Raw genomic sequence first — 11,513 nt, forward strand, 5'->3', positions numbered from 1 at the left:
CATGCAAATGTTCATGTGATATTAAGAACAATTTGAAGCCTTAAAAAATATTGAAAAAAAATATTGAAACAATTCCTCAAAGCATCTTTTATACATTTGATAGGCAGGCCGTCTCTCTAAGAGGAAGCCTCTGACAAATCTTACTTTTAAATTCTTAAGAAAATGCCAAACATTGCATTCAGCCTTGCTCATTGATAGTCTCTGACTTTTTTATGCACTCAGCAAATGGCTAGATACTCCACCATTTCCAACATGACTGATTACATCTGCAACTAGGAAAACTATAGAAGGCAGAATGGCCTAGAGCTTTTCAAATTTCTGTATTCCTTTAAGCACCAGAAGTCTTTATGCAAATAAAATCTTTTCTGAAGCCTATTATTTGGAGAGAATAAAGAAGCTAGGTTTGCTCTGGTTGGAGTGATTGGGGGAAGAGCTTCTGAGTTCCTCAACCCCTTCCACCTTTCCCTTCGGCCTGGCCAACTCAACTGTGATCTTGAGGCACCTCCACATTGTGGAAACTCAGACAGGGCTTGTAGTTCTCCACTAACACTCTATTGCACTGTGATCTTGGCTAAGTTGTTTCTCACCTTTATCAAGTAAAGAAGTTGGCCTAGATAAGTTCTAATTTCCTTTAATCCCACAAATCTAGAGTGAGAATATTATTGTGTTTTTAAGAATATTGTTAAAGCATTCTTCAGTCTCTTTTCTGAAGATAACCTAAGGCATTATGATACAAACTCAATATTAACATGGATTTTTTTTTAACTAAATAAGACAATGCTATGAATAATTGCCAAATGCATCACTAACCATTCCTTTCTCTTTGTATATCCAACTACAACTTCATTTGGAGTCGCATCAACAAACATTCTTTGCATAAACGGTGTGTAATTGTTGGTGACAAGGGCTCTTCCTTCCAATGAACTCAGGAAGGGAGTTTCAGCAGAATATTGACTGTACTTAAACAAAATTATTGTTATTGAGATAGTCCTGGCTACACTTTAACATTTATGTTCATGTTTCATTTAGGGTTAATTTCAGGCTTGGTTCCAATGTACATTGGTGAAATTGCTCCAACCACGCTCAGGGGTGCTATTGGTGCCCTTCATCAGCTGGCCATTGTCACAGGCATTCTTATTAGTCAGGTAAAAACTCCCATCCCCTTCCTCACCCATCTTCTACTTTACCCAACTTCTCCTTCCCTGATTGTCCACTCTCACTGTAGAACAACATAGAGGAAAAAGGCGGTTCCACGGGTGGTAGTGGAGGTGGTATAGAGACATAGGCTTTTTAGCTCAAAGCTAAAGTACTACTACTCCACTCCTCACTTTTCCCCTTGGAGTTGTGGTGGGGTTGGCACTGGAGGTGACCTGGTAAGCCAAGTCTTGAACTGCTGGATCTATTCTAGAATTTAATTATTCCATTTATATTTCAAGGAATAAAAAATTTCAAAATTTTGCCTACCCAGGTTTCCTTTGTTCTGAGCATCTTACCTGCTCAAATTTAATATGCAAATGCTTACAATAGCAGTTCTTGTTCAGCTGACTGTATTCTTTCCTTCTGTCCTACATTCTCAGAGGGAGTCCTAGAACCTCAAACCTATGGCTATCTAGAGGATAAACTACTTGCAGTAGGGATCACAAAACTAGTTCTCATCAGAGTAATTGTTTTATCTATGTAACCCCATTCTATTTAAGTTCTGGGTAATCTAAGAAGAAATTTTTTTAACAAAGGTCCAAAGATGCATGATTTTTGCTGTTGTTTTAGATATCAAATGTGTGCTTAAAAGTTTGGTTGATTCTCATCCTAAATGTCCCATAGGAGTTAATGAAAACAAAGTCTAGGTGAATTCTTTGTAAAACAAAGAGTCCATAATTCAGTTCAGATGAGACACACTAGCAGTAGTTTTCATCTTGTGCATGCTTTTGCATACGTGAGTCACAGTTGTCAGGGATTACTATCAAATAGCCAATGTGCTTTCTCAACAAATTGTTTCAGAAAGCAGATCCAAAGTGATGTGCAGTTGATATGCTTCCTCCCTGACTTTTCAGATCGTTGGCCTTGACTTTATCCTGGGCAATCATGAGCTGTGGCACATCCTGCTTGGTCTGTCTGCTGTGCCAGCTGTTTTGCAATCTTTGCTGCTCTTCTTCTGTCCAGAAAGCCCCAGATACCTTTACATCAAGTTGGATGAGGAAGCCAAAGCAAAGAAAAGTAAGTCTATGGGTGGTTTTACTTTCTTCCTATTGTTTTGGAACTATCAGCTAATGAGAAAGAGTGTGCATGAATGGATACTCATGAAATTGGTACCAGTGCTTTCCAAATGAAGTCAGTGATTATATGTAAGGAGAATATGCAAGATCACTTAATATGACTGGTGCATGCCATTTTGCAACCATAAACATTCACACAAACCCAAACAAAAAATCCACATACAGAGACTTCTAAAAGACCTTTCCTGCATTATCCTTCTATGATAATGAGGATCACAGTTTTGTTTGTCATAAGATGAAGCGAAATGTTCTGCTTTTTTGAGAAATAAAAAAGCAGGATTTAATTTAACAAGAAAGAATTTCCAACACCCATGCTATTAAGTAACAGAAAGGGCTGTGCAGAACTGTAGCTCTTTCATTAACATAATACAAATAAATTTATTTTTGTTTTGACCTGAGTTGTGTCAACCTGATCATTTTGGGGGACAGGCTTGAAAAGACTCAGAGGATGTGATGATGTCACCAAAGACATCACTGAGATGAGAAAAGAAAGGGAAGAAGCATCAAGTGAAAAGAAAGTCTCCATAATTCAGCTCTTCACCAATTCCAGCTACCGACAGCCTATTCTAGTGGCATTGATGCTGCACATGGCTCAGCAATTTTCTGGAATCAATGGGGTAAGTTTAAGAACGTCCCCTAACTCTTAAGAGCAAAGTGAATTAAGATAGATGAGGAAAGGGGTTTGAGTTTAAATAACTAAAGGATACTTTAAAATGTTGACATCACATGTCTTACTACAACAAATATATTGAATGAGCATTAATTTTTTGTCTTGACTCATCTGCCTTCTAAAATCAGCTTACAGTTTTTTAAAATGTCAATAATCAATGGTCTGCATGTCTATTATGATGAAGGTTAAAATGCAAGTCATAATGAATACAAAAGAGGGAAAAGGAGAATAAATATAACTAGAAGACTAAATTACAAGGGGCTTCCAGAGTTGAGTATCAAATTTAGGATTTCTGATAGCCTAAGCAAAAGGAGTCCATGATTCCCTCTGTCTATTTAAATGAAGTATACCAGATAGCCTGTTGCAAAGAAGTTTCCTGCCATCCAAGAAACTTGCACTCTATTTGGGGAGATAGCACACAAAATAAACAATAGAGTGAACTGACATGATATTGGTGAGTAAGGGTAATAGAAAAAACATGACTGAAAAACATTCTGAGTACTAAACTAGCTAGCATTTAGGTTTTGAATTGAAATTCTCGTATTATGCAGACTAAAATTGTTCTACTGACAATTAGCTACTAGAAGAAAAAAATTAAGCATTTGTTAAGAAACTAGATAAAGAAAATCACTTATCCCCTTTCATTGCTGTTAAAAATGTGGTTTGGGCTTTTATAGTGAGCCAATCCTAGATTCACAAAGACACTTTGGGGGTGACTGATGCATGGGCAGAGACTTGGGGGAAGCAAAGAAAGCAAAAGTTGAAGCATGAGTTGAAGCAAAAGAAGACCTGAGCCTCACTCCACAAAGTGAATGCTGCTCTGCTGTGGTCTCCATCCTCCTTTAACAGGTCCTTGATACTCATTTTTTATCTCTTAACTCTTTATAACTTTGGGGCTCAGAGACCAAATCTGTATCCTCTCTCTCAGCTCTGCTTGTATATCCAATAGCACAACACTTTCTCTCTAAACCTCCCTGCTTTAGCTTCCATCCCAGTGCCTGACTTAGAGGCATCCAGGAAGTGTCGAACCACAGGCTGTCAGGCATCCTAAAATGGTGGGCTGGTGTGCAGTGAGTAATCCACTCCTCACTGAACACAGCCTAAACAGTCCTCCTGCGTCAGCCATGTCTGCAGGAAGAGGCACCAGCGGCAGGACATGTTATGTGGGAAAGGAACTGATGGAAGATGACAGAACAAAAAAGATGATCTAAAAGACTATTATAAACATAAGGACATAACTAAATAATAAAACCTATTAGGGAGGTTGTGAATCAGATTTCTCCATCCACTGAGATTGGTGGAAAATTTTGGGTTACATGCAATGACAACCAGAACTCTTATACACACTGGTGAGAGTACAAATCGATACAACTTTTTTTTTTAAATTTTTATTGAGGTATAATTGATTTACAGTGTTGTGTTAGTTTCAGGTGTACAGCAATCTGTTATACAAATACATATATCCACTCTTTTTTTAGATTCTTTTCCCATATAGGCCATTACAGAGTACTGAGTAGAGCTCCCTGTGCTATACAGTAGGTCCCCATTAGCTATCTATTTTATATATAGTAGTATGTATGTGATACAACTTCTTTGGAAAACTGTTTGGCAGTATCTATCAAAGCTGAGAACATGCATACACTACAACCCAGCAATTCTACTCCTAGGTGTAAATGTATACATATTTTACCAAAAGGCTTGTACTAGAATGTTCATAGCAGTACTATTCATAACCACTCTAAATGATAACTACCTAAATACCCATCAATAGTAGAATGAGTAACTAAATTGTGGTATATTAATACAATTATACACTAAACAGCAATGATAATGAACAGCCTGAAAATACAACAATATGGATAATTCTCACAAAGGTAATGCTGATGCCAGATACAAAATACACACTATGTGGTTCCATTTATATCAAGTACAAGACTAGGCAAAATTTATCTATAAGGATAGAAGTTGAAAGAGTTTCCTTTGAAAAAAGGGTGACATTTAGGGGGCTTCTGGAGGGCAGGAAATGATTTATTTTTGATCTAGACTATACAGGTGTGTTTAGTTTGTGAAAATTAATTGAGCTGTACACTTAAACAATATGTGTACTTTTTTGCATGTATTTTATACTTTAACAAAAAAATAAAGTGCAGATGTAGAGTTTTCAGCTAAATATAAGGAGAACTTTTAAGTGACTGGAAGCTTTACACACTGAAGGAAGATTGTGGTTTCTCCTTCCCTGGAAGAAGAGGGTGGATAAAACCTTTTGGGAGTTCTAGGGATCCTGGTTCCATTGAAACACCTAAAAATAAACAAACTAAAATAATTCTTGCTTTAAAGCCATGAGTGCTAGGCTTCTTGATTAAGGCTAAACTATTATTATTTTGCAGATATTTTACTACTCAACCAGCATTTTTCAGACAGCTGGAATCAGCCAACCTGTTTATGCAACCATTGGAGTTGGTGTTGTCAACACAGTTTTCACTGCTCTCTCTGTAAGTAAAATACTCTATATAAATATTCTGCTTGTTCCTCAGTCCAGAAATGGGAGTAAAATAACCTTGTAATATAAAAGTGACCTATGACTTATTGCCCACGTGTAGTGGGTATGTAGGTAGAACCAAGTGGGTCACAGGAAGAGTCCTATATGTGAATAACCAACCACTGTATTGAGATTAGGCATAACTGAACAGGTGGATCACTGGTCCTCCTTATCTGCTGAAGATGTCATTTGTCACTCATTTGTGAATTAGTAACTCACTTGGGGACACAGACACTTGGTATTTTTGTGTAAATACCTGGGCTCTTTCTCCTTTGCTCTGTACTTAAGCCCCTTGGTATTAGCAAACAGCTTGTCATTTCTCTCAACATTGGATCCTAGATCCTCTCCTTCCATGGTTGAAAATTTTTATCCTGATATCTTAGAAAAAACATTTTAAAAATAAACATGGGGGCTTCCCGGGTGGCGCAGTGGTTGAGAATCTGCCTGCCAATGCAGGGAACACGGGTTCGAGCCCTGGTCTGGGAAGATCCCACATGCCTCGGAGCAACTAGGCCTGTGAGCCACAACTACTGAGCCTGTGCGTCTGGAGCTTGTGCTCCGCAACAAGAGAGGCTGCGACAGTGAGAGGCCCGCGCACTGCGATGAAGAGTGGCCCCCGCTCGCCGCAACTAGAGAAAGCCCACGCACAGAAATGAAAACCCAACACAGCCAAAAATAAATAAATAAATAAAATTAAAAATAAACATGGTCCTCTCAATTAGATAGCTAAGCCTCTAGCAAAATTAAACTGATTCAGTAAATTCTTATGATGTTAGGCCATTGGGCAGAACTTCCAGGTAGTTCACAAGGCCATGGCTTCTGGTGATGTATATGACTGTGATATTATGAGAGGACAGAATAGAAGCGGTTTATAACTTGAAATATTATTGCTATTTTTGAAATGTAACTTTTTTCAAATGTCAAATGTTATTATATACTTTTGAAAATTGTTTTCAACAAGGGAAGAGGTCATATACTCTTCTTAAGACTAAATACCTTATCTAAGGAACAATTCAGTATATTGACAGTAATAATATTTAATATAACAATCTAAGAATTAAAGTAAACAAAAACAACAACAAAACCCCCCAAACTTCCCAACTAATGTAACTCACTTTAAAATGAGGATAATTGAGCTTATTTTTATCTTTGAATGCAGATGTTAAAAAAGCTTGTGCTTTTTAATTTTGGTCACAGTGCTATATACTCAATATACTTTAGTCACTTGCTTTTCGTTCTCTGCACATGGACTTTTAACTATTACCTAGAGTAGTCAATAAATTACAGCCTGGCTACCTAGATCAAAAGGCAGGTTTGTCCAGACCACATTAAACAGAACTGGACCTTGGAAAGAGACGAAGAACAGATAATAAGGGAACACAAGTGCTTCCGTAGAAATGCCTTTAGAGATAATGCCTGTTCAATCCAAAAGGCCACTCTAAACCAATAAAGGCTTGGTACTAGGATGGAATCCAAGGGACTATTGCCATTCTTTTGCCTCCTGAGATAATATTTTTGCAAATCCCACTTCAACATATTTTTCTCATATAGAGACTATGATTAAAACATTTTACGTGTAACAGGATTTGCTATGTAAAGCATCATGTTATCAAGATCAGGGTAACCCAAACTCTAAGAATGCCTAAAGAGAAAACTACTGCAGAATTCCATTTTCGTCCTCCCCCCCACCAGCCAGCCCCATGGAGTGGGAGGAGTTGTTTTGAAAATAGAGCCTTGATTATTTTGAATATACCTTTTTTGAACTCATCCTTTTTTTTTTTTTTTATTTTAAATAGAGGCCTGATGTCACTTCTCTAATTATTAAATTTATTTATTTATTTATTTACGGTTGTGTTGGGTCTTCGTTTCTGTGCGAGGGCTTTCTCTAGTTGTGGGAAGCGGGGCCACTCTTCATCACGGTGCGCGGGCCTCTCACTATCGCAGCCTCTCTTGTTGCAGAGCACAGGCTCCAGACGCGCAGGCTCAGTAGTTGTGGCTCACGGGCCTAGTTGCTCCGCGGCATGTGGGATCTTCCCAGACCAGGGCTCGAACCCGTGTCCCCTGCATTGGCAGGCAGATTCTCAACCACTGCGCCACCAGGGAAGCCCCTGAACTCATCCTTTTATTCTGTGAACGTTTTTGCATGACTGACATAATTTTAAAAAGTCAACTCTAATCAGCTGTCTAATTAACCCTCCAGAACTACAGATAACAGTTAACATTTTTAATTATATTTATTTTTGAAAAGTTGTTTTAAAGTTCAAAGAAGTACAAAAAGGACAGCCTCTCAGTCATCCAGTTTCTCTCGCCAAAATCAACCAATGTTACCGAATTCCGTGTATCCTTTCAAATAAAGATGTGCAATTAGGAATATGTACTGATAACATATTAATGTTTCAACAATTTGGAAGGAACATAATCAATCTTTTTTTTCTGGATGAATACTTGGAGAAAGAGATAGACTTTCCTAACTCGATGCTAAATTATGTTCCACATTTCCATATTTTCTTTTAAACTAATGAGCTGGTAGAAGGGAGCCTGTAATCTTGAGTGAGAAAACAAAACAGGAAGAATATAAAGGGAACTGGAAGGCAGCATGGGTCTAGAGGAGAAAGAGTGGCTCCAAGTAGGCATCCAGGATCTGAGCAATGTACAGTGTCCGCAGCGAGAATGAGAATTAAGGTCAGGTAGACATCTCTGGCCCCTGACCAAATCTCACCCTGTATCACACCCCTTCCTTAGTGCTCACCTAGCCCCAAGGAAGGAGTCCAACTCAATTTTCAAGGCATGTAGTTTTAGAGTTTATAATCCTATTAACAATAATTGTTCAGAAATAGAAGAAACAGACACAGTAAAAGCCCTTATTCCTGAAGAAATCCTCCAGTTTTCTTGGCAGCTTGACATGGTGTCATCAAATCAGATTTAAAAGTCATAATTAAAGAGTCAATATATAGAGAGAAATTTTATGAACTTGAGAAAGGTTTGTTTTTCCCACTTTTTTCTCAACAATTAAATGTGGGCTCCTTGCTTCCCTGGTGGCCCAGTGGTAAAGAAGCTGCCTTCCAATGCATGGGACGCGGGTTTGATCCCTGGTCAGGGAACTAAGATCCCACATGCCACGGGGCAACTAAGCCCGTGCGCCACAACTATTGAGCCTGCACTCTAGAGCCCGTGAGCCACAACTACTGAAGCCCGCACACCCTAGAGCCCGTGCTCCGCGACTACTGAGCTCGAGCGCCTCAACAAGACAGCCCACGTACCACAAATTACAGAGCCCACATGCTCTGGAACCCGCACGCCTCAACTAGTGAGAGAAAACCTGCACACCACAACTAAGAGAGAAGCCCACGCACCACAACGAAATATCCCGCATGCTGCAACTAAGACTCCACAGAGCCAAAAAAATAAAGAAAATTAAAAAAAAGATTTTTTTTAATGTGGCTCCTTGCTTACCACCCTGAAGTGATTTGAAACTCTAATATGAAATGCCTCTGAGATGAAAGGGGCTTTCATTGTAGGTGAAAAGAAATGTTTCTCAGATATTTTCAGAGCCAAAGCTCACTATACTAAGGGTATTAGATTGCTGTTGATTTACTGATAGATTTATGAGCCTAACCAATTTACTCACTGAAGTGAGAAATTATGACAGGTAGTTTTTGTGTGTGTGACTCACCAACCTTGGCAGTATTCCAAGGATCAAGCAAGAGTCTATTCAACAAACTCTGGTCCTGGCTAATTGTAAATCTTAACCATTAGTGCAAAGATCCACAGACCAAAGGAATCGACGCCAAATCTCCTGAATTAGGATAAGAAAGCACTTTAACCTTTTGCTTTAAAGTCTTATCTTTTCAAGTGGATAGTTCATTACCAGCACCAGGTACATTTAGGCTCACCAGAAAAATGCAGACCTGACTATTTTGGTAAGGCCATCAAATTCTGTATGCTGCCCCTGAGTGGTCACAGTTTGACTTTATTTGCAGTAAGAAAGTTGGATGAGAATAGTTAACACATCAACAGTTGTACTGTTTCAGGGGTCTGCAGTGCTCAAACCCTTGCAATTATAACTTAGGATAATTATCAGAAGGGAAATTAATGTCATTTTTATGTAGGACCTTCGTATTTTAAGTCTACAGGAAATACATTGGGAGAGATCCAAGACGTCCAGTCTCTAAATATTGTACCCAAAGTGATAAACATCAGGTGGTGGTAATACTATGGTTCTTTCTCTAGAATGGCCTGTTCAAACCAACGTGACGAAAGGAAGCCAGTATTTGTTAATCACCTCTGTTCACTGAGACCAGCTCTGCCACCCCAGGCAAGAGTCACTCCCCTCTTGAGTTCCACATCTGTAAAACGGAATAACAGAACGGCCTCTTTCCAGCTGTATAAATTGAAATGATCTCTTTGGCAGTAAAAACGATTTAAGTATAAAGCCAATATGTTTTAAAATTTTCCTAGGTATTCCTTGTGGAGAAGGCAGGGCGCCGCTCTCTGTTTTTAATCGGAATGAGTGGGATGTTTGTTTGTGCCATCTTCATGTCGGTGGGACTTGTGCTACTGGTGAGTTTGGTGCCTGCACTGAGACTTTTGGTTACCATATGATAGCACTTCTGAGCTGCAGGTTAAACATTTGAGATTGACTTACAAAATAAAGCAAGAGGAACAGCATATAATACAAAGGAGAAATGTAAAGAAAAAGAGAATTCGTTTAGGGGTTTAAATATAGAACATCAGCAGGAAAACTGTGCTTGTTACCCAGAGAGGCAGTGTATATAATAGTAGAGTGCAAGCTCTGGGATTAGCCCAGCCAGGTTCTAATCCTGGTTCTGCCACTTGGCTGCCTGTGTGACCTTGGACAAGTAACTAGACCTTTCCAACCCAGCACCAGCATCCACTACTTTACAGGAGGTCATGCATCCTGTCTAGCAACATTGGTATGAGTAGAAGCAAAGGTCACTGGATCCTTGCTTTTCCTCTTTCGCAGGAAAAGAGTGACTAAGAGTCATGGAAAATCCTAATCCAGAGGATTTCCTATAGCACAAAAGATTTAAGGATGACTAAGACTAGAATAAACTTGTCTACAACTAGAATAACTTATACTTAATTGAATATAAACACATCAAGAAGGGAGCTATGTCATCTCTGAACTCAATGAGAATCTACCTAGCTAAAGGAAGAAGCAGTCAATGTCAGTTCCACTTTTGCTTTGTTTCTGTTTTCTCCTCAGAATAAATTGGCTTGGATGAGTTACGTGAGCATGACAGCCATCTTCCTCTTTGTCAGTTTTTTTGAAATTGGACCAGGCCCCATCCCCTGGTTCATGGTGGCTGAGTTTTTCAGTCAAGCACCACGCCCTGCTGCTTTAGCAATAGCTGCGTTCAGCAACTGGACCTGCAATTTCATTATAGCTCTGTGTTTCCAGTACATTGCGGTAAGCAGCCTAATACTGTACAAATTTACTGAACAGAAGATAAGGTTGAAGAGCTGCTAATTGGAACTCTGTTTATTCTCTGTGCAGGACTTCTGTGGACCTTATGTGTTTTTCCTCTTTGCTGGTATAGTCCTGGCCTTTACTCTGTTTACATTTTTCAAAGTTCCAGAAACCAAAGGAAAGTCCTTTGAGGAAATCGCAGCAGAGTTCCAAAAGAAAAGTGCTTCAGCCAAAGCACCCAAAGCTGCTGTAGAAATGGAATTCCTTGGAGCTACAGAGACTGTGTAAAGATAACCTGCTTTTTGACAGGAACAGAAACAGGAAGGAAGCAGTGTTTTTTAAATGACAATTTTTTTGAGAATTTTATATCTACATCTTGAAGTACTGTTTTATTTTTTAAAGAGATGTTATAGGCTTTGATCAGAAATGTCATGAAATATTACAGAGAAAGTATTTTTTTAACTTCGAGAATCTATTTTGGGTGGTAAGACTCTATAATTAAGTAAACCAAAAAGTCTAGCTCATTTTGGTACACTAAATGGCAAGTACATTCTAATGTTCTTAGTGCTGTCCTTTACAACAAGAGTATCCTGAAGTTGA

General features: G+C 38.8%; 1 protein-coding gene across 3 annotated transcripts in view; it reads left to right on the top strand.

Annotated features, from left to right (window-relative positions):
* Nucleotides 1-11,513, top strand: part of SLC2A2 (solute carrier family 2 member 2) — a 38,032-nt gene that overhangs the window by 18,736 nt on the left and 7,783 nt on the right. For all 3 annotated transcript variants that reach the window (XM_061194478.1, XM_061194477.1, XM_061194480.1), the window contains 7 exons: nucleotides 1,030-1,145; nucleotides 2,052-2,214; nucleotides 2,703-2,890; nucleotides 5,331-5,435; nucleotides 9,941-10,042; nucleotides 10,710-10,913; nucleotides 11,001-11,197. In XM_061194478.1, the coding sequence (XP_061050461.1) occupies nucleotides 1,030-1,145; nucleotides 2,052-2,214; nucleotides 2,703-2,890; nucleotides 5,331-5,435; nucleotides 9,941-10,042; nucleotides 10,710-10,913; nucleotides 11,001-11,197 (1,075 nt within the window). The remainder of the gene's footprint in view (nucleotides 1-1,029; nucleotides 1,146-2,051; nucleotides 2,215-2,702; nucleotides 2,891-5,330; nucleotides 5,436-9,940; nucleotides 10,043-10,709; nucleotides 10,914-11,000; nucleotides 11,198-11,513) is intronic.

This window comes from Eubalaena glacialis, chromosome 6 (assembly GCF_028564815.1).
Source record: "Eubalaena glacialis isolate mEubGla1 chromosome 6, mEubGla1.1.hap2.+ XY, whole genome shotgun sequence".
NCBI classification, from domain to species: Eukaryota; Metazoa; Chordata; class Mammalia; order Artiodactyla; family Balaenidae; genus Eubalaena; species Eubalaena glacialis.